Source organism: Cydia fagiglandana, chromosome 24, assembly GCF_963556715.1.
Source record: "Cydia fagiglandana chromosome 24, ilCydFagi1.1, whole genome shotgun sequence".
NCBI lineage: Eukaryota > Metazoa > Arthropoda > Insecta > Lepidoptera > Tortricidae > Cydia > Cydia fagiglandana.
The window spans coordinates 11,021,588-11,045,062 of NC_085955.1; the positions used below are offsets into that span (position 1 = coordinate 11,021,588).

Genomic DNA, 23,475 nt, shown 5'->3' on the forward strand with positions numbered 1-23,475 from the left:
GGACCTCAGGGAGCCGGTGCGGGAACACGTGACCGAGGTAATCGTTTTTACAGTTTTTAGGGTTCCGTACGCAAAGGGTAAATACGAAACCCTATTATTAAGACTACACTGTCCGTCTGTTTGTCCGTCACCAGGCTGTATCTCATGAACCGTGATAGACTGTTGAAATTTTGTGACAGATGATGTATTTCTGTTGCCGCTATAACAAAAAATTAGCTCCCATACAACAAACGTCATTTTTTTGATAATGATTCGGATTTCGGAACCCTAGTCGTGTGCGAGACCGAGACCTAGTCGCACTTGGCCGATTTTTTTAATACACGTACAAGCATTGAGCGGTTCAGAACACGCTTTATCACTGTTATTGCGTTACTGTATATGGGAGTCCGCTAGCTGGCGCACGCACGCACGCGGGTGCCATAGGTTAAGTTAAATCCGTATCGCACGCGTCCACGCCAGTGAGGGTTGCTTTGCTTATACTATATTTCGTTAACCCGCTTACCCGCTCAGAGCAACCGCGCCAGCTAGCGGACGCCCTATGTGCGATTGTGCGAGCGATGACTTTATTATTTACCACCTGTACGTTTTTCCCCAGCTACGCACAGAACTGGAAGGCACGGCGGCCGCCATCAGCTCGCAGGCGAAGGAGCACGTGCAAGCAGACGAGATGATCCTCACCTACGGGGCGAGCAGGCTGACCGAGAGGTTCCTGCGGTCCGCGCGCCGCTACAGGCTGCTGCTGGCTGAAGGGACCGACGTTGCCGAGGTAAATACATTGATAGTTTAAAAAAACACTAGAAAAACACGCTTGATGCCTGATCGTGTTCAAAGTGCATCACGTAACCTTTCTCACAAGTGCAAACACGACTATGATACGATATTCCATCACGGAATGCCATTGCCTATCTTCCGGCTTCATCATCAGACCTTGAAACCTAATCGTGGTCAAAGTTCATTACAAGACTTTTCTAACAAATCCAAACACAGCTATGATACGATGTTCCATCATGAAGTTCCAGTTCATATCTTCCGGCTCCATCATCAAATCAGTTCGACAGTACCATATTATTGTATTGTCTTCAGAACTACATACAGCTGCCAATTTTCTTGACGCTACGATCCTTGGAAGATGGTTAAATTAGTTATCTTAGATTCCATTACATATATAGTTACATACAGATCGACCTAATAAAAGCGTGTTAAAAATCTGGGTGATTCAACTTTTTCTTATCACTATAGTTGCCATGGTTACGCTCTGGGTCACTCTTAAAATACTAGTTACATATTCCGTATTTAAATGAACCAAACGGGAATTTTTTGGTAGTTATAAGGCCTTTCCATAACGGGACATCTACTAAGCACGTTTGTAGAGCATGGTACAGCAGCTCTTCTAAGAAACTATGCTACTATTGTCTCATGGCTGATGGGACAAAATAATAACAAGAAATAATTGATCGACCCATCTTTATAAGTTAATGGCAAAAGTGTAATTTTTAGTACAAGCTATCATTCAATCCACCCTACCCTACCCCACCCTAGAACCTAAATGGTTTCGTACCTACTGTGCGATTTAAGAGGAATTTCTTCCCGCGGACGCTCCGGCTGTGGAATGAGCTCCCTTCCGAGGTTTTCCCGAGGGCCTACTACAGTATGGGGTTCTTCAAAAAAGGAGTGTACAGGTTTTTAAAAGGTCGGCAACGCGCATGTAACACCTCTGGAGTTGCAGGCGTCCATAGACTACGGTGACTGCTCACCATCAGGCGGGCCGTATGCTTGTTTACCACCGATGTGTTATTAAAAAAAGCTCTTATCGCTGACTGTACTTTTCTTTTTACTACTAATAATGATCGAGAGCATTCATCCCCTAAAAAAAGCAGTGGTGGCCGAGTGGATATGACGTCTGACTTTCAATCCGGAGGTCGCGGGTTCAAATCCTGGCTCGTATCAATGAGTTTTTCGGAACTTATGTACGAAATATCATTTGATATTTACCACTAGCTTTTCGGTGAAGGAAAACATCGTGAGGAAACCTGCATACATCTGCGAAGAAATTCATAGGTGTATGTGAAGTCCCCAATCCGCATTGGGCTAGCGTGGGGACTATAGCCCAAGCCCTCTCGCGCATGAGAGGAGGCCTGTGCTCAGCAGTGGGACGTAAATAGGCTGAACTGATGACTGATGATTCATCCCCTATGGGCTTGTGTACAAATCACGCGAGGTTCGATAGGGGGACGGAGGTCACGAAAAAATCATGATAGATCACGTTGGGGATAAGGAAACCTCACGTGTATTTTTCTACAGTGAACGAAACTAAGAAAAAAAAACCTACCACATGAGTAGATACATTTTCTCGGTTCCGTTAATCATAAAATTCATAAAAATAGCGAGTCTATTTAACGAAAATAGAAAAATAAACAAAAATTTTTATATACAATACTATTTATCGTAAAATTATGCCGAATGTAAAAAAAAACAAAAAAATATACGTGAGGTTGTGTGGGGGGAGGGGGGTAGTCAAAAACCTCACCAAATATCACCAAGGGGGAGGGGGATCAAAAAGTAGCGGTATTCATAAAAATAGCGAGTCTATTTAATGAAAATAGAAAAATAATCAATAATTTTTATATACAATACTATTTATCGTAAAATATTTATTCATCAAATACAAATACAAAGTCAATCTTAAAATCTACTTAAATAATTTACATGCAATTTCCTAACTTAAAATCTAAACATATTACTAATATACTATCCTACTTACACTATCACCCCCATTCCGACCCCCACCCAGCCCAAAAGTGCCAAAGATGCTAGCGGCATTACCGCGCTGGATGGCAAGCGATATCTGTTGGACTAGATAGGAGCCTGAACGGGGATCGCCTCCTCTGTCACGTAGACGCCGCCCCAAGTCTCTAATCAACCTCTTGGCCTCCGAACACCACGGCCCCGCAGTTTCCACCGCGACCGGAACAAAATCGTACGCTGGTTCCAGGTTGGCGTATTTTAATCGCTTGAGCCTCGCGGCATTTGCCGCGGCTGCGCCTGCCAGCCGGCTACCGGGAGCAACATGAGTAGGCGCAAAAGTACTCACGCAGGTTGCATCCCAGAGCAAGCAGCGGCCTTTGGCCCACGGAACCAGCGTTAAGCCGTCCGGGCGCTTCCCGTCTGTACGGCTTAAGCCTTGAGGCTCCAGAATGCAAGGCACGTTCGCCGAGACCATGGTGCGACGTATCAAATCATTGATCGCATGGTGTCTCGGGAACCGCCCTGCAGCCCGGGAGCAGCTCAAGCCGTGGTGCCCATTCGCTTCCACCGCCATTCCACATATACAGCGATGGGGCTCGCACACCTTGGAACCCAGCCGTAAGGCGACTCCTACTCTCAGGGTGTCGTTGTCGAGTAGGGTCCCCAAATGTGGCGAAGGCAGTGCCTGCAACCAGGCCCCTGATTCAGGTTGCCCCACCGCTTTAAGCCGAGCCACATCTTCAATCCTGCCCGCTTGAGCCAGCAATTGCGAATATGTTTGCTCGCACAAGATGTCGTCCCAGAGTCTCTGTGAAGCAGGGTTGTCCGGGTGCGTCCCTCCAGACGACCGAGTCGACCACTCGTCAAGGGCCTCCTGCAGGAAAGGAAGGCAGATGTTGCCACTGTTCATGGAGAGAATCTTCGCCACAAGGCCCGCCGAAGCATGAGAGGAAGCAAGGAACGAGACAACTCCAATGTCATGCATACGACGGATACCTAAACCCCCATACCGAATGGGGAGTGTTGCTTGGTGCCATTGTTCATCGACCAATTGGATGTTTAATAGACCTTCCAGACCCTGTTTGAGCACGGTGTCGTAGTCCTCTGTGTCTTGCTTAAACATCCAAGTGGGCGCCGTCCGCAGAGAATAAGTTATGCGCGGCATCGAGAAACAGTTACGCAGTAGCGTAAGAGATACATGCGCCGATAGATGCTTTAAACGTTCAAAGGAAGACCCCAAAGCGGATGTCTTTGCCTGAAGCATCGAACTTACACCTTCAGGAAAAATTGGCGCACCAAGAAGACCAAAAGATGCCTTACTAATAACCTTTACGCCCGGCAGCAAAGATTCAAATTTGGACAAGGTGCTTAACGCCAGGGGGCTGCAAGCATACAACTCACACTTTGAGGAACTCACCTCCAACCCAATAGCTCGTAGTGCTGGCAAAAGCTTGGCAACGTCATTAAATACGACATCAGAGTCACCTCCTAAGGTCCCATCGTCTAAGTACCAGACATTCAGAGGCGACTCTAATGCCGCTATCAGACTTTGGATTGCCAGACAAAATACGAGAGGCCCCAATGGATCGCCCTGTTGTGCTCCGACCTGTGAGGCGATTACAGTGCCCTCATAAAAAAGGTTGCTTTTAAAGGCGTAGCACTGAAAAAGAAATGGATACAGGTGGGGGGTGCGAAGTTTTACTTGCTGTAGAATTACATCCCTTTCGACAGAATTAAATGCATTTTTCAAGTCTAGTTTCACGATGACAGTATCGCTGTGCTCGTGCTTCATTGAAAAATGCCTTGTCGCGTGGATTGCCGCCTCGCACCCCAAAGGTGTACCAAAACCTACCTGGCAAGGCTGGAGGTAGGCCGCCATCTCCTCTCTGACAGAACGGCAACCCAATTTGGCAACAAGTCGTCTAAAAGTAGTACCAATGGCGATTGGTCTAATGCCCCCGTCCTTCTTTTCCAAAGCGCATAATGACGCGCCGTACAGGTACGGACAAACCAGGGGATTGAGCATGCCGCGCAGAAGGAAATTGCACAGCTTAGCCAAGGACTCTAGCAATTTGAATCCATTATCCCCTGCACTGGAAGAGACGAGCTCCTTCAAGTGCTGAGGGCGCAATCCATCCAGACCTGACGCAGACCCATTGTAAAAAGAGTCAATGGCATTCTTCACATCCGCAACTGAAACTGTAAGAAATTGACTTGAAAGGTCTGGCTCTGGAGGGTAAGCAAGTTGCCTAGATGGCGAGGGATGCTTGTTTCTCAAGGCTTCCAATGTATCCGCGCTCGACGGGGCAAGGGAAGAATCGGACAACAATATGCGTACCGCGCCTCTTAAGTCCCCATCATGGACTTTCGCCTCGATCGTGCGGTAGACTGATCTAGGCTTTTGGTTTGCTTCCTCAGGAAAATACACATTCAGGTCAGCAATGTTGTTTTTGACCTTCGAAGTTAACGACTTAGACGTGCTACTGTCAGGAACTCTAAGGGCAGTAAAGGAGAATGCAAGCAGCGCAAACCAATCATCAACTTCGTTTGAACGCAAACAGGCCTCAATTAACGCACACAGTCTGCCCGCCGCGAGATTCCTGGCGCCTCTGGGGATATGCTTCAAAACCCGCACGCTCTTCTTCAGTCCCGGAAGGCTCTGTAAGCCAATGCTATTATCAGAACTTAAATTAGAAGAGGACGCCAAAGACGACGCTGTCTGTGGCGCCTGCATACTATTAGGCGCTGGGGGAGGGCAAACAGGCGACGTGCCTCTGGCAACCTGATCGCCATGGACTTTGCCGATATGCACGTTCAAACCTCGTTGACCCTTAAATTGGCGGGCTCGGGGGCCTTGGGGGCAGTATGGACAAAAGAGTGTAACCACCGTGGGCGACGTGCCGGGGGCGGCATCTATAGGGTTTTGTAGTGACATTGGAACAGTTATCGAATTACTAAAAATAATATAAGCAGTTACAAATTAGCATGTCTAGAAAAATCAACCTAAATTATACAATTACATATAAAAACCGTATGTCAGCTTGATTTGTCACATAAAAACACATACATTTGCACAAACTATTGTAAATTATTGAGAATAAATTAGGTAAAAAGAGAAAAATAACATGTCATTAAAAAATAAATTAAATACTTAAATTAACCAAATATGTAAATTCTAACCCTAGAAATAAGTTGTCATGCACCTCCCAAATACAAACAAGATCGAGTTTTAATTTATCATTAATCACACATAAAAAAATAATTGAATACTTTCTAATAAAATCTCTTACAGTATACTATTACTACTCGTTACATTGGTACATTACAACAAAAAAACATAAATACAATTAATATTGCAAAAAAAGAAGAGAAAAAAAAGGCCTAATAAAAATGTACACAGATAATATAAAAAAAAAAATTAAAAAATTAAAACAAATAATTTGAACCACAACAAAGATTTGAACCCGGAGCGCTAGTGACTTAGAACAATATCACCGGCCGATGTTTCCACGGGACCACCGCAGCATCGCATCGTAAAATTATGTCGAATGTAAAAAAATAAAAAAAATATACGTGAGGTTGTGTGGGGGGAGGGGGGTAGTCAAAAACCTCACCAAATATCACCAAGGGGGAGGGGGATCAAAAAGTAGCGGTATTCATAAAAATAGCGAGTCTATTTAACGAAAATAGAAAAATAAACAATAATTTTTATATACAATACTATTTATCGTAAAATTATGCCGAATGTAAAAAAAACAAAAAAATATACGTGAGGTTGTGTGGGGGGAGGGGGGTAGTCAAAAACCTTACCAAATATCACCAAGGGGGAGGGGGATCAAAAAGTAGCGGTATTCATAAAAATAGCGAGTCTATTTAACGAAAATAGAAAAATAAATAATACACTGATTTATGGAGCTCTGAGCTATGGAGCGCAGCATACTAGGAGTAAAACGGATTGACCGAATCCGTAACTCTACGCTGCGCTCAAAAACGCGCATTACCGATGTTGGAACTAAGACCGCCAAGCTGAAATGGGACTGGGCCGGCCATGTCTGCCGCATGCACCCACAGAGGTGGGCCAAAATAACCACGGTATGGGTGCCGCAAGACGGGCGAGGATGTGGTAGGCCCAGACGGAGATGGCGGGACGACCTGGACGCATACCTTAACGACTGGCCGGAGATTGCCCAAAATCGAGACGAATGGAAATCAAGGGGGGAGGCCTTTGCCCAGCAGTGGGACACCGTATAGGCTTATATAAATAAATAAAAAACACTGATTTAAACTTTCACGATTATTAAACATTATCAAACTGCACAACGGGTGTCGCGAACATATCGCGAACCGGCTAATAGCTGCCAGCGTCATGGGGTAGATGGCGCTCGCAGTCACGTTTAAGTTAAAATAACCGCTTCTAGGTTATGGTGATTTTTAGGGGAGACAAGAGGGTAGACGCCGAACGATAGGGATAAGAGGAGGTTATGTGCGAACAAATCTACGGAGGGAGAATTTTGCTTTTGGATCAATTCAACGAGTTTCTTATGGTGTTATTATATTAATGATGTGTCTCTTGTAAATTGTGAACAGCGTATATCAGTAATCAGAGTGAACAGTGATCCGAGGGAATTGTTGATGGCTAATATGAACTTATGGTAAACTAGTGTGAGGAATGGGGTCGCTATAAGGGGAGGTTTGGAGGCGACTACGAAGTTCAGGAAACCAGGTGGATAATCAGGTGAATCTAATTTTATATGCAGGTAATAAAGTAGGACACCAGCAATGAGTGAATCGTCATCTCACTAACGTCCAGGCCTCATATAGGTATGTCGTATGATTACATATCGTTGACCAATCTCAGTAAAGGCATCATCTCATTCGATAGGTTAACAACCTGTGGTGAGCTTGACGACATGGTGGAGATGCTGGGATTATTTATGCACATGCATAATCATCATCAAAAGTAACATATGAAAAGTCAATTTATGTAATTATGCACGTACAACTTAAGAGTTAATTTTTTTGTTGGTTCAGGTCAATTTAATGTTTTTTTTCAGGCTTGAAATGAAGCCCATATTTATGTAATCCTATTTTTGCAAAAAGGCGTTAAGCTGGCGAATATGTTTGTGTTTCAGCGGAGCACATATGCAATTAAGTGCCTACATTTTATTGAACATTCTTGCTCTTTGATATACAAGAGATTGTAAATGTCAGTAAATATATATACATAGTTTAAAAAAAAAAGGTATCTAAACACATGAATTTCCTTGGTATATTATTTAAATGCAATAATATAGTTTCAAAAATTCTTCTTGTAATACAAAATACTAAAAAGCTCGCTTTAATCTTTGAAAGCAGTGTGTTAATTAATCAGTCCTATAGAGTGCAAATTTGGAGTTGATTCCTCATGATAAGCAGTAGAATGGAATTCCAAGTGATGGTTTGGAATGATAAAAATATGTATTTGAAAGCATTAAGTTATATATTTAACGTTTCACAGCAAGTATTTGTCACTGGTTGATGTGATGAAAATGTTTGTGTCACCAGGGCTGCAAAGTTTGTTTTTAACCTACGTGCCTTGAACCAGTCGCAACGCTCAGTATTCCAACATTTCTATGTTATAAGAATGAGAGAGTGGCAAAGATTGTCACATCAGAAAAGATAGTACAATATTGGTATGTTTACTATAAATTCTGTCAGAGAGGTGTTTGTAATCAGTTTTTAAACACTAGCTTAGTAACACTACCTTCAACAAGAGCCATGGAACTGCTTAAGTCTCAGATTTCATTACTTTGAAACCAACCATTACGTACATTTTTCATTGAACATGTCTAAAAACGTGGGGGACGAAATGGACATTCAACTCAAGTTTGAACGCCCTAAGCAGTAGAAACTTTACACGTATCAGTAATAATCCAATAGAAACTGAAATACATATATGTCATGTATCAAAGAAAAGGTGAAGAAGCCAATATTTGATAAACATAACTTGATTTTTTCTCAAAGTTGTGAATAATCTCATTGTTCTCTTAAATATCATATGATTGGTACCGTTACCATACCCGCTCATGCCTAATAAGTTTAAGTTGAACAGGAGGTTTAATCGTAATCTATATTTAGGTTTCTGTTATGATTATGTTCACAAGAACATAGTTTCATTTTGATATTTATTATGTTTGATGATGTAGTTGACAAGTTGCTTTACTTGTTTAGATTTAGTTACCTGACCAATCTTTGATAAAATCATGCACTAATAAAAATTTACGACATTTTGGATCAAATAAGTCTTAAATGATTCACGGTTAAGGGAAAGGTAATCACGGTTCATATCCCGGTCGATATAAATACATTTTGAATTAAAGTTTGCTGGTCGATTTGTGAACCAGCATGGATCCTCTCAAACAACGACTTTATCACCTGAGCTAGAAGATTCAAATTATGCAGTTGACCAACAATTTAACATTACTACATCTGCATTATTATTAGTACATCTGTTTTTAAATTGGGTCTTAAGTGACGATTAGGACCTTTTTCGTAATTTAATTAGGTTTAAAGACATTTTAATACTCATAAGAATATTACAATTCACTTACATGAGTTAACATACTTATATTAAGAATTAATTATCTTGCCGAGTACATTTTTATTTGTTACATAATATTAAGTGAAAAGTTCTTGCAAAATTGACTCAAAAATAATATATATGTAGGTAGGTATACATTTTTTATTTATTTTGCCCGCAGCGACTTACACAAGTAAGTACGCTTTATATTAGTTCCCATGCGCGAGCGCAGGCGCGAGGTCTCAGGCTAACCAGTACTACAGATCGCGGAATGCGTAGCGACTATGTGTGTTGGAGATCATGGTTACTGAGCTAGCTCGGGTGCGCCATTAACTTGCCCGCGCTCGGCAGGCGATCAGAATAGTACATAGCATGGTATAATAATAGTCAGTAACACAGCTTATAAAACAGAGGATGTACTTATAACTAAACAAACATTTTATATTTACATTTATAAAAAAAAATATATATATATAAATTCATATTTCAATGTTAAATGTAATGTTCAAACAATTCAATGTAAGACATAAAAGAAATCGCATAAATGATTAGATGTGTTAAAATAATTATACTCGATTTTTTTTTGGCATCTATGCCTTTGCAATTTTGTTTGTAACGTTGCAGGAGTTAAGATCTTAATATTAAAATAATAATCATATAATCATAATCATAATCTCACATTCATTGTTCTGTGTGGCCGAATAGTTTTAGAACCAAATTGAAAGTTTATTTTAATGCGGGTAGTTGATATTATGGCTTACCAACTGTTGTTGCTTACAAACCAGTTTAGGTCTGACCTCCGATCTTGTGTATTTTCTATTACATCGGTATCTAGTTAAATTGGTGATAAACAATATTTTGTGATCATGATGTTCCACGCCAAGTTAATTCTTATTGGATTGCATGCTTTTCTAGAACATGCATTGCTTGCAGAATACCCGCTTCATCACAAATTATCAGCTCAGCCATGATTAAACTAGTTGTGAGCGCAAGCGTGGTGAATTGACAACAATTTATACTGCGTATCTTTTCATGAAACGAATGTATCATGTTTAACGTATTAGCCTTATACTTATATGATCAATATTTTTACAACAACACAATATTCTTTACATATGTAAAGGAACTTAACACATCACTTATACTATTGTGCAGAACGGGCGGTCTTATCGCTAAAAGATTGATATCTTCCAGACAAGCAAACCAGGCTATTATAATGGTATGTTTTGCGGATCCATATTTTCACTGGGCTTTAATCAGAATCATTGAGTTTATTTAAAAACTCGAATTTTACACTCACCTAGTTTGAAGGACTAGATCCACTCATATCATAAGATGTTAATTTGGAATTCCTTGCCTCGTCGTTGTTTGTTGTTACAATCGTAAGGAATTGTAACGGATTGGTTTCTTAGAAGTCGATATAATTTAGTTGTAATGTGCCTGGATGAAAATGCAGGAGGCAATTCAAATCAGATTACAATTTGATGTCATATGTACTCGTACAATGTACATACTACTCAAACTCAAAGGACCAGGAACATCATTGGAACTCAATCAGAATCACTCAGCCATTCCAATGGTACCAGCAAAGTGCCAAAAATGCCACTCGCTAGATTAAACAATAGTAACATACTCAATTGGCATGCATGATATTTCTGTTCTGAAAGATAAACGGGTAAAATGATTGTAAACGAATAAAAAACTGCCGAATTAATTTAAACAATATTCACTTACTTTACTTATGGATTGCGTATATCAGCGTTACATTAAGGTTCCAAAGACTTGTCTGTTGATGTAACAAAGTATAGTATCTCAATTTATTCCCAATTAACATTCCAATATAGATTGTTATCAGAGAGTCAGTAAATATCTACTTGGATAACGGTAAATGACAAAGGCAAAACTGTTTAGTATAAGTCACCACCAATACGTTTGCACTTGAGCAATACCCTAAGATATAGTGACTTCCTATTATTACTGAACCATTGATTCTTAGTGTGGAAAGTCCATAGATTAGTGATTAGATAAAGTAGTAGTAGTAATCACTTTATTGTACACAACACAGGTTTACAAAAATAAATTACAGTAATGGAAGTACAAAGGCGAACTTATCCCTATAAGGGATCTCTTCCAGCTAACCTTCGATAAAGATTAACGAAACTTCTGAATTGTGTATATATGTACATACGATGAGACGATGACCCAAACCTAAAGGGTTAAAAATGCTAAAATAAATTATTATTGAAAAGACTCCCAATAAAAGGCATACTTATTGAATGGCCTACTGGTTTCTATATTATCTGCTAACTGATTTAGATACTTCTAAGTACATACTTTACTTTTACTCGAACAGAAATAGATAAGGGAGTGGGAGATAATTTAATGAATAGCCATGCATAACTAATATGATTTTGTTAAATGAATTGGAATCAAGCAACACATATTAATTGATATCGCCTACCCAATCGAGATACTAAATACTAAAGTATACGACCCTACATATTCATAATAATTATAGAGACAGTAGTAAGACCATGGTGGATAGGTTTCTGAATAAGAGGAATTCTCAAGTATTCGGTTATTTAAAAAAAAAAGTAAAGTTGTAATGAATCGGTACCTCGGTACAGCTTGCTTTGCTGTTTCTACAATCGTTAGCATGACTGATATATATGTACAACACGGAAAAGTAAATGTAACGCAGTAAGAAAGAATTGTTGACAGGTTTTGTAACTAACCAAGATGAAAATAAAGTGCTTAGTTTATATTATTTGAGTGTAGCTCAGGTTAAATCCATAAATGGCTTTCAGACCTAATAGAGAGGCTGACACGACTGTCCCAACTTATTTAAACTAGATTATTTCACGCCAGCATCAGAAAATGATAATTAAAAACTGCAGTAATTTTTGGCACAATATCCATTTGATAAATCAGAACGAACTGCAAGAAAATGTGTCTTGACTCGAAATAAGTGCCTAATTTGAGCTTAGCTTAAGAAAAAAAAAATGTTCTCTCGAGTTGTAGATAAAGTTCTTTTTTACATTTTGATTTGTCATTAAATGAGAATAGCGTAATTTTTCCTTGGCTGGGGAGGGCTGCCGGACATGAAGTAGATACACGTAGGGATGGATATGTCAGCAGTGTAGGTTTAATGAATAAGCAGGTAGATTAAAATACTTCACATAGTAGATTACTGCCAGTAGTATTAAGTAATAAAGAGAAGTGGGACCTTAGGTTACATATACACGTCACGTTCGGATAAGACGGTTGCTTTTGTCTGTGTAATAACTATCGTTCGATCGCGCGGTCGCCGCGGTGTTTAATAAAGTTACAGTTGTTTAATTACGCAAATTATGCTGGACATTATGTATACGTCTGCTGTAGTAGAAGTTGTGACCCTTGAAGTAGTGAAACAAGTTATTAACGATATCACAAGAGCAAAGCAGTATATAACATCACATATGGTAGTCATAGATAAAATATAACGTGAATGGAGTTCTCACTGTCTAACAACACCGATGTTTGGTATGAAATCGGTGTTGCCACGTTGTAATTAAGGACTGCTTGGAGCAATTTGGAACTGAACGCGCGAGATTATGGGAAATACAATAGTAATAGTCATAGGTAGACAGAGAGATCAGTAACGGACCAGAGATGACAAATCGCAGCCGTGATCCTACTCAGCTCAGCTCAGACATCGTGCTTACGATGTCTGATGATCCGATGGCTTAGTCGCTCACACCAATCTCAGGATCCTGCTTTCAGTCTCAGATCAGAGATCAGTTAGTTTAGCACAGATATCAATTAATCATATAATTATCATATCAAAGATCATATTATTAATCAGTTCAGCACAAACATTGATGAATGCTCAGACCAATCTCAGGATCAAATTATTAATCAGCTCAGCACAAACATTGATGAATGCTCAGACCAGTCTCAGGATCTTGTTCTTTATCAGCTCAGCACAAATACAGATGAACAATCGGATCAGTCTCAGAAACGGTGTACCTCAGCACATATCTATAACATCATCAGAAATTGTACGAAATCTCAGGTCATGCCGATTCACAGCGCCAAAGCCTAGAGAGGCATTCAGAGGATGAAAATCTCAAATACATTATTATTCACATTAGTGTTCTTATCATCTAATTGTTGATTTATTTACATGTTTGCCTATGAACATCTAATTCCAATTAAAAGAGTAGCTTCTTCCTGCGGGGCGGGAGTGTCGCGAACATATCGCGAACCGGCTAATAGCTGCCAGCGTCATGGGGTAGATGGCGCTCGCAGTCACGTTTAAGTTAAAATAACCGCTTCTAGGTTATGGTGATTTTTAGGGGAGACAAGAGGGTAGACGCCGAACGATAGGGATAAGAGGAGGTTATGTGCGAACAAATCTACGGAGGGAGAATTTTGCTTTTGGATCAATTCAACGAGTTTCTTATGGTGTTATTATATTAATGATGTGTCTCTTGTAAATTGTGAACAGCGTATATCAGTAATCAGAGTGAACAGTGATCCGAGGGAATTGTTGATGGCTAATATGAACTTATGGTAAACTAGTGTGAGGAATGGGGTCGCTATAAGGGGAGGTTTGGAGGCGACTACGAAGTTCAGGAAACCAGGTGGATAATCAGGTGAATCTAATTTTATATGCAGGTAATAAAGTAGGACACCAGCAATGAGTGAATCGTCATCTCACTAACGTCCAGGCCTCATATAGGTATGTCGTATGATTACATATCGTTGACCAATCTCAGTAAAGGCATCATCTCATTCGATAGGTTAACAACCTGTGGTGAGCTTGACGACAACGGGACTTAATCGCGTATTTAAGTTTAAAGATTTACCTCCGACGTTTCGAGGACGGCGTTGTCCCCGTGGTCTCGGAGAAGACTGGCTCAAGTTGACATCAACATCTTCTAGCCGCGCGAGTTTTTCGAACTACCCGCACTTGGTCTTGTTTATCAGTTTGAACGTTTTGCGCACTAGGGATGTCACTCTGTCGACACACAACACTAACGATATTCGATTTATCGACTGTCGATATTCGTTTCCGCTTACATTTACTAATGACTGGATTCCATGTGGATGAGATCTTAAAACCCTCGTCCCGATTAAAATTGCAATGTTTTTTGATTTCAATGGCTTCCCGCACTTTTCTACTGTAGAAATGGCGATCCGTGGAGAGGATTTTAGGGTTATGCAGCTCAATCCAGTGGTTTGGTCCTGACTCCAGCAAATGCTCAGCCACCGCAGAAACTCGCGCGGCTAGAAGATGTTGATGTCAACTTGAGCCAGTCTTCTCCGAGACCACGGGGACAACGCCGTCCTCGAAACGTCGGAGGTAAATCTTAAAACTTAAATACGCGATTAAGTCCCGTTGTGCAGTTTGATAATAAATAAACAATAATTTTTATATACAATACTATTTATCGTAAAATTATGTCGAATGTAAAAAAAATCAAAAAAATATACGTGAGGTTGTGTGGGGGGAGGGGGGTAGCCAAACACCTCACCAAATATCACCAAGGGGGAGGGGGATCAAAAAGTAGCGGATAACACCTCGCCTGATTTGTGCACAACCCCTATGGTGTTGCAGTCCCACGGCATGGCGGCGCGATAGACAGATACACTTTCGCCTTTATAATATTAATATGGATGTATACAGCACAACACAACACAACACACACACACATCACCTTGTGCTACAGTCAGCAGCACAAGTTGCTAAGCGGGCCAGGTGTTCAAAGGTGTTTTTGTTTTTTATTATGAATGGGCTTACTCATGGCCACAGACTAGCCGAGGCGTAGACGTGGCCTACGATGGAGCGAGCTCGCCCAGAAGGTGCCTGTTCACTCTTGATTTGAAGGTTGCCGGGTTATAAGAACACGGAAATATAGACGCCGGCAAGGAATTCCATTCCTTGGCAGTGCGCATAAGGAAAGTAGAAGCAAAGCGCTTCGTGCGAATTGGTGGAATATCTACCATGTAAGGATGGAAACCGGCCGTGCGTCTTTATTGTTAAGAGAATAAGAGCGTGTCAAGGTCATTTTGAACACCTCGCCCGCTTAGCAACTTCTGCTGCTGACTGTACCACCCTCTATTGTACTGCAGCAGGCGGATTTCGTCGCTTTGCAACAGGTAGCTAAAAGTACATCCGTTCCACACCAATTTTGGTGGCTAGCCATAAGCCGCGCGTGGCGCTATCGCCACCTAGCGGCCATATCTGTGCTGATCGTAACAGACGCGTTTTGTTAGAGAGTGAGTCTTCTGTACCTAGTACTATTATTTATTCTGTGGCATAGTATGTATTAGCTACTCTATGGTTTACGATGGGTGCTAGTGCTGCACTCTGGCGGCAGAATACCGAATATCGTCAATCGCGGGGATTTTTCTCTGACACTCTAATTACGCCTTCATTTGAATAAAAGAGAAAGATCCCCGCAATTTGCGAATTTCGGTTTTCGCGGTAGCCGCTCAGTAATGCCCCGTGTCGTCCTGCAGTGTCACGGCATGGCGGCGCGGCTGAGCGCGGCCGGCGTCCCCGTCACGGTGCTGGGCGCCGCCGCCGCCTGCGCGGTCATGTCGCGCGTCAATAAGGTACTACACAATACAATACAATTGAAAAACCCTCTTTATTGCACCACCTCAATAAAATATTTACAGAAATTTTACTTTTAGGTATATTCATATTATGAATAACCTTATCTAAAAAAAATTATGAATAAATATTATATTTTTTATAAGTTTCCTTTTTAAATTACCAATACCTATTATTAATACATGGCATACAGGGTGTTACTGACTATCGGGCTTTAAATCCAGGGCTCGATTCTACTCGCTAAACTGAGCTACTTTTATTATGACACCAACCCCGAAATTTTTTTTTACTTTTTCATATATTTTGGGCTGATCAGATGTCAACGTTTTCTATGGAAAAGCCAAAATTTTTTTACCGAATTAGGGTTGGTCCCATAGTAAAAGTAGCTCACAAAGTTTAGCGAGTAAAATCAAGCCCTGGAGTTAAAGCCCCATGGTCAGACACATACTGTATTTCTTAAAGGTGGTGGTGAGCGTGGAGGCGGCGCTGGCGGGCGGCGCGGCGCTGGGCGCGGCGGGGCTGCACGCCGTCACGGCCGCCGCCAAGCACTACGGGGTGCCGGTAACATTCACCTTTTTTTTCTCTTATATAATGTCTGCAATCAGTCGCAAGACTATAATCAGATTGGATCAGGGAAATATATATGACGTTTCCAGAATGATAGGGTCATTGTCCTACCCTCCATTAAATATCCAGCACATCAGCTCTTTTAAGTCGCCTGACATTCACCCTTTGACCGCCAAACACGTATCATATCATTTATTTATTTATTTTATTTTATTAGTCAAATAAGTAACACAGCATTACAGTAAAACCAAGGCACTGGGAAACTACAAAAAAAAATACAATACAAAGAAACTACAAATAAAAACCAAAGACAAATTAAACATTAGATTTGGGCGACGACGTAACAGCGTGGCTCCGTTGCGTCATGATGATGATGCAGTCCTAACCGATTTCGGCTACAGCGACTGTGTGCTCTGGAGTAGGCAATTTTTAGCTCGTGTTATTAGAGTGTAGCTGATCCACTCTCTGGTGCGCCCTTAGGTAGCTCACGTACCCTATTTTCTTGCTTAATTATATATATATCATATTTATTTATCAACAATACAAGATTGTGTTTGAAATGCATATACAGGGTGGAAAGATAAGTCGGGCCCTGGAGGGAAACTACCTTAAATCCTTAAGCTGGCTCATTCTACTTAAAGGAGACATTCCTTTATTTTTTTAAAGAAACAAAACTGCATTCAAAGTATTTTCTTTTTTTCTTCAATTTGGCTTGTCTAAAAAAATCTTAAGTACTAAATATTAGATTTTATGGATATTTTGTACGACAGATGAGTGTAAGACCTAATGTTTCTTGGAGAAATGTTATCATTAACATTAACTGTATCGACTATAGTTCGTTTCTTTTAGCATTAGAAAGAACTCCACAGAAGTAAGCGTACAGTTTTTATCAGGCTCTTTAATTGTTAATAATTATCGAATTATCTAATGTAGCACGGTCAATACATATAATTTACTTCAAATTATTACCGCTAAAAGTGCCGGATTTGGAACCACAAGCTTACTTCTGCGAAGTTCTTCCTAATGTTAAAAAAAACGAACTATAGTAGAATAAAATTGCAAGTTTTTAATTTTTGCAATTTTTAGTCGGTTCGAGTCCCGGGCGAGGCAAATGAGTTTTAGAAAATCTTTGAATGCAGTTTTGTTTCTTTTTAAAAATAAAGGAATGTCTCCTTTAAGTAGAATGAGCCAGCTTAAGGATTTAAGGTAGTTTCCCTCCAGGGCCCGACTTATCTTTCCTCCCTGTATATGCATTTCAAACACAATCTTGTAATGTTGATAAATAAATATGATATATATATATAATTAAGCAAGAAACGTGAGCTACCTAAGGGCGCACCAGAGAGTGGATCAGCTACACTCTAATAACACGAGCTAGAAATTGCCTACTCCAGAGCACACAGTCGCTGTAGCCGAAATCAGTTAGGACTGCATCATCATCATGACGCAATACGCGCATACGCGCTGCCTTACCAGTGAGTATACCCTGTATATGTCTGTGACCTGGGCCAGGTGGTGGCGCTGTGCGGGCTGCACGCGCTGAGCCCGCTGCACGCGCGGGACCCGGCGCACCTCAACTCGCTGCTGGCGCCGCACCCCGCGCTGCCCTACCAGTGAGTATACCCTGTATATGTCTGTGTATGTATATGTATACGATTCCATTTTATAACTAAATCTACTTAAATACGTAGAAAATGGGCTATGTATCACAATAAAAAAATGGAATAACTAGCAAATATCTAGAGAAAAAATGAGGACTGCGGAACAATTCTTTGTGTTTGTTAATACAGGATGGCGGCAAGCGGCCTCGCGCACGTGTACGCGCCGCGCCACGATCTCATCCCAGCTGACAACGTCACCCTGTATATCACCAATCTGTAAGTGTTTGCAAAGTCACCCTGTATATCACCTATCTGTAAGTGTTTGCAACGTCATCCTGTATATCATATAATATAGTGATCCAAAAGACGCGAACCCTGTTAGCTCTTTTATAGGGCTCGCTTTTAGCCTTTTAGGCAAGAGATGAGGCGAGCCCTAAAAAAGAGCTTACAGGGCTCGAGTTTTTTAAGTAAAGTGTCCCTGTATACCGGGTGTGGCCTGTAATATGAGCAAAAAATTTCACTGTAAGCTGTGAGGAGTACAGCTATACTTATCAACATTTGTTCAGCGAATTTTGAAAATAACTTGTAGTTTGATTTTTAATATACTTTAAAGGTTATTCAAAGACGCATTGTATTGCGAATTTTGTTATGTTTAAGGCTTGACAAGCAACGTCAATCACAATGATATGGGGTGGCAATGGCGTCTATTGCAGATAATATTTATTTTGTATAAAAAATAGAGTCTAAATGCTTCATGATTTTTAAAAGTTGTTGAACAAAAGTGTCACCGTTTGAGGAGTACAATCATATTCATATTCATATTTATTATTAATAATGTACACATACATTACACGTCAAATATACAAACGGTGAAATAATAACTAAGCAAAGCATCAAAATAATGATATGAAAATTATACACAAATGTGTACAATAAAATTAATTATTGTACGTACACAAATTACCTATGTAATAAAATTACTCATGAAAATTATTCTATTTTACTGTGTTCTACAATATTTCATTAATGTCGTAAAAGGCATTGTCAATCAGCCATTTTTTTAACTTATTATAAAATGAATTATCATTTGATATACTGGCTATATCTTCAGGAATAGCGTTATAGATTTTGGGGCCCATAGCATACGTCGTTTTGGTAGATTTGGTTAGTCTGAATCTGGATGTTTCAAGTATACCTCTGTTCCTGTACCTTAGGCTTCTTAGGTTACCCGCCCTGAGGGGAAATGCGTCAATGTTGGTTCTTGCGAACTTCGCGATGTTGAAAATGTACTGCGATGGTAATGTCATTATTCGTAATGATGTAAATAATCTATGTTAACGTATGTTTTAATTATTTGCTCATGTTACAGACCACACCCGGTATATCACCAATTTGTATGTGTTTGCGGATGATTTTGCCTCCATCACAACAAGACATTGTTCTTTTTGGTGGTGGTTTGTTATATTTATTTGGGTATTTATTCTACTAAATTTAAGTATGTACCAAACTTGTTACTAACATAATATGGGACTAGTCCTGAAATAAATATTATTCATTCATTCATTCATTCATTCATTCTTGCGGTGGGAGGGTGGCAGGGATGCCAACTTAGTGGTTTTACCACTAAATTTAGGGGGAAATAAACCAGCTAGGGGTTTTTTTAGGGGCTAAATATTTTTAGTGGTTTTTTTAGAGTAGAAAAGTGCGGCAAATTTGAAAAAAATGTAGGCGCGAAGGGATATCGTCTCATGGTAAATTTGAATTTCGCGCCGTTTTCTACTGACAAGATTTTCTTGACCATCTATGTATAACGTTCATATGTATGATCATTAAAATGTCGAACCGGTTGAAAATCATTCCAAATATAGAACATTCTAAATTTGGAAAATCTATAATAATTTCTTTTATTTTTTATTTAGTGGGTTTTCCAAAATAATAGTACAGTTTTAGGGGTTTTTAAGTTGAGCTCAGGGGTAATAAAAAAATTGAAGTTGGCAACCCTGGAGGGTGGGAACATTAATTGCATGTAAAAAATACGCAAGTAAGTATAACGGGTTAGCACTGATTGACTAGCACGTTATATTTTCGCGAATTAGCATAGTAATAGTTTTGGTTATGATTAATATGGATTTCCGCAAAGTAACGCCTGATTCTATTCACTATTTTAAAATTTTAACTGTAGCCATCACGGTTCATGAGTTACAGATTACAGCCGTGGCAGACAGACCCAGTGGCGGATTTCCCATAAGGCACAGTAGGCCCGGGCCTAGGGCGGCGAGATATTAGGGGCGGCAAATTGAGACAAAAAATTCGCTGATGATAACAAAAAATAACTCAAAATTAGGCCAGGCAACGAATTCTGGTAGGTACCTACAGAGGGAAATACTTGAAACACAATTTTTGACTTTGTACCTAACTTTATTTGGACTATCTAGGAGGTGAACATATCAAAAGTCCCCGGCCGTAGCCCTTGAGCCGGGGGAAGAGAGAGGTTTGAAAATCACATTTTTCAGTTTTTCGCTTATATCTCGGAAACTAGGTATGCATTCTAACGAGATGATCATTATACAAAATGAAAGTTTGTTAAATTTGCTACAAGCTACAATTTTTACGATATCTGGAGGGCCCTCCACACTTGTGCGCGAATCGCGGCGCGAAGCCGCGAACGCGAGTGTGGCGTCGATTTCGCATATTGTTGACGCCTTCGCGCCTTGTTCTCCGTTTATAGGGTTCCGTACCTCAAAAGGAAAGAACGGAACCCTTATACTCGTGCGTCTGGCTGTCCGTCTGTCACAGCCTATTTTCTCCGAATCTGCTAGACCAATTAAGTTGAAATTTGGCACACATATGTAAGTTTGTGACCCAAAGATGGACGTGTAACGTAAATAAATGAATTTTAAATATGGAGGCCATTTTTGGGGGGTAAATGAGAAAATTTAAAAATAAAGTTTTTCAAACTACATATATCGTGTTACATATCAAATCAAAGAGCTCATTGTAAGAATCTCAATTTTTTATTATTATTTTAGGATACATAGTTTAGCAGTTATTCAAGAAAATAGGCAAAAAATGTTTTTCTTTTGTTTCTTTTTTAGATTTATTTAATGTTTTTGTAGGTACATGAAAAATCAATGTTAAGGCCCCAGTACACAGTGGTGAAGGATGGGCCATGCCACACCCTGGCCATTGTGTACAGGGGGCTATGGCATACAATGGCGGACGACTGCCGTCAGTTGTCAGCCGTGGTGAGCAATCGGGGAGTTGTCGGTTTTTTGGCACACTTCAAAGGAATCGTGGCGTACCGTGGCCTGTGGTGTTCACACAGTCGCCATTGTTTGTTTAGTTTCTTGAATTTTTGACAGCTTGATTAAATGTTAATAGCCCAAAATGTCATTATTGTGGAGCAATGAAGAGACTTATCAGTTTATTATAGATTTATATCAATCAGAGCCTGCAATTTTGATTTTTATTATTGTTTTTTTTTTTTTGATGCACCATTGTGTGAACACCTACGTGATATAGGCCTACTGTTGCGCATTGCAAAGCATGACTTGGCATGGACCATCCTTGACCACTGTACTGGAGCCTTTATTGGTAAAACTGTCACTTAAAATGAATAAGTATTTGCTTATTTTTTTCGTAAAACCTATGTTCCTATGATCATGTCACAAGGACGTATAGTTTCTGAGATGTAATAAGCGAAAAACCGAAAAATGTGACCTTCAAATCAAACGCCCCTACCCCCGCTCAAGGGGACTTTTGATATGTTCACCTCCTAACGAGTCCAAAAAAGTTACTGAGTAAAAAATGTGTCCCAAGCATTTTCCTCTATATCTTTTCGTTGCCTGATCTAAATGTAGTCAATATGATGGGTGCTGATGCTGAGAAAGGGGCGGCTACAAGGCTTGGGGCCTAGGGCGGCAAAGACTGCAAATCCGCCACTGGACAGACCGACGGACGGAGAGACGGACACCGGAGTCTTAGTACCCTAACAATATGCCAATAGTCACCTTTATATATGTAATACTCTATATGTAATACAATACATTATATCTCTGAATTCACCCGGGGATGCAATGGGGATTGCCATTTAGTACATTCTTGTTTAGGGTCCGTACCCAAAGGGTCAAAACGGGACCCTATTACTAAGACTCCGCTGTCCGTCTGTCATCAGGCTGTATCTCATGAACCGTGATAGCTAGACAGTTGAAATTTTCACAGATGATGTATTTCTGTTGCCGCTATGATAACAAATACTAAAAACGGAATAAAATAAATATTTAAGTTGGTCCCATGGAGCGCTGGTTTGTTGTTGACTTTCAATACGAATGTCGCGGATTCGAAGTGTTCGAACCCCGGGTCGTACACTCACCTGCAATAATCTAACTATAACTATAACTCTTTGAAGGCAGCAAAAATATGTGACACGCTCTTATGACTCTACAAATAAGATCGTGTCAGATATTTTTGGGCCTTCGTTGTGTAACATATTATTGCAGGTGACTGTACCAATGAGTTTTTCGGAACTTAATGTACGAAATATCATTTGATATTTACCAGTCGCTTTTCGGTGAAGGAAACCGAACTAATCCCAATAAGACCTAGTTTACCCTCTGGGCTGGAAGGTCAGATGGCAGTCGCTTTCGTAAAGACTAGTGCCTACGCAAATTCTTGGGATTAGTTGTCAAGCGGACCCCAGGCTCCCATAAGCCGTGGCAAAATGCCGGGACAACGCGAGGAAGATGATATAAGTTGGTCCCATACAACGAACGTGATTTTTTTACCGTGCTTTGCATAATGGTACAGAACCCTTCGTGCGCGAGTCCGACTCATGCTTGGCCGGTTTTTTTAATGATACATATCTTGTTTCTTGTTGCAGTGGTGGCAGCTCTCCCTCCTACATATACAGGCTGCTGTCAGAGCTCTACGATCCGAACGACTACACCCTGTAGATTGGAATCACTGTCTGCGCTAATAATTGCTGCCAATATTCAATTACACAAACGGGTCTACCGCGATATAATATCTCCGTTGACATTTGTTGGGACGTCAGCCTTTCCGTGACCACAGCTGGTGCAACTCAGCTGAAACGTCGGAATTAAACGTAAAAACAATGAAATTATATCGCGGTAGACCCGTTTGTGTAATTGAATATGTGTACAAAACGCGAGAGTTTAAAGTGTTAAATTGCTGCCAACCCTAATAATTGCTCGGAGCAATGCTGAGCCGAGCGGAGCAGAGTTTGACCGAAGTCAGGAGTTTCGCACCCCTGGCTTGGTCTTGAACGTTTTGCAGTTTAGTGACAGGTTAACCTTATGCTGGCGCCCTCTGTGAAAACCTTTGGCAGTTGCCAGCCCCATTCAAATTGTAATAATAAATTAAATGTTTCTTATATGAAA

At 40.4% G+C, this 23,475-nt stretch overlaps 1 protein-coding gene across 1 annotated transcript in view; it reads left to right on the plus strand.

Moving 5' to 3' along the window:
* Positions 1–23,475, plus strand: part of LOC134676449 (translation initiation factor eIF2B subunit beta) — a 31,387-nt gene extending 7,912 nt beyond the window's left edge. The window contains exons 4-9 of the mRNA XM_063534845.1: positions 596–766; positions 15,812–15,907; positions 16,371–16,469; positions 17,988–18,088; positions 18,266–18,352; positions 22,956–23,475. Of these exons, the coding sequence (XP_063390915.1) occupies positions 596–766; positions 15,812–15,907; positions 16,371–16,469; positions 17,988–18,088; positions 18,266–18,352; positions 22,956–23,028 (627 nt within the window). The 3' untranslated portion in view covers positions 23,029–23,475. The remainder of the gene's footprint in view (positions 1–595; positions 767–15,811; positions 15,908–16,370; positions 16,470–17,987; positions 18,089–18,265; positions 18,353–22,955) is intronic.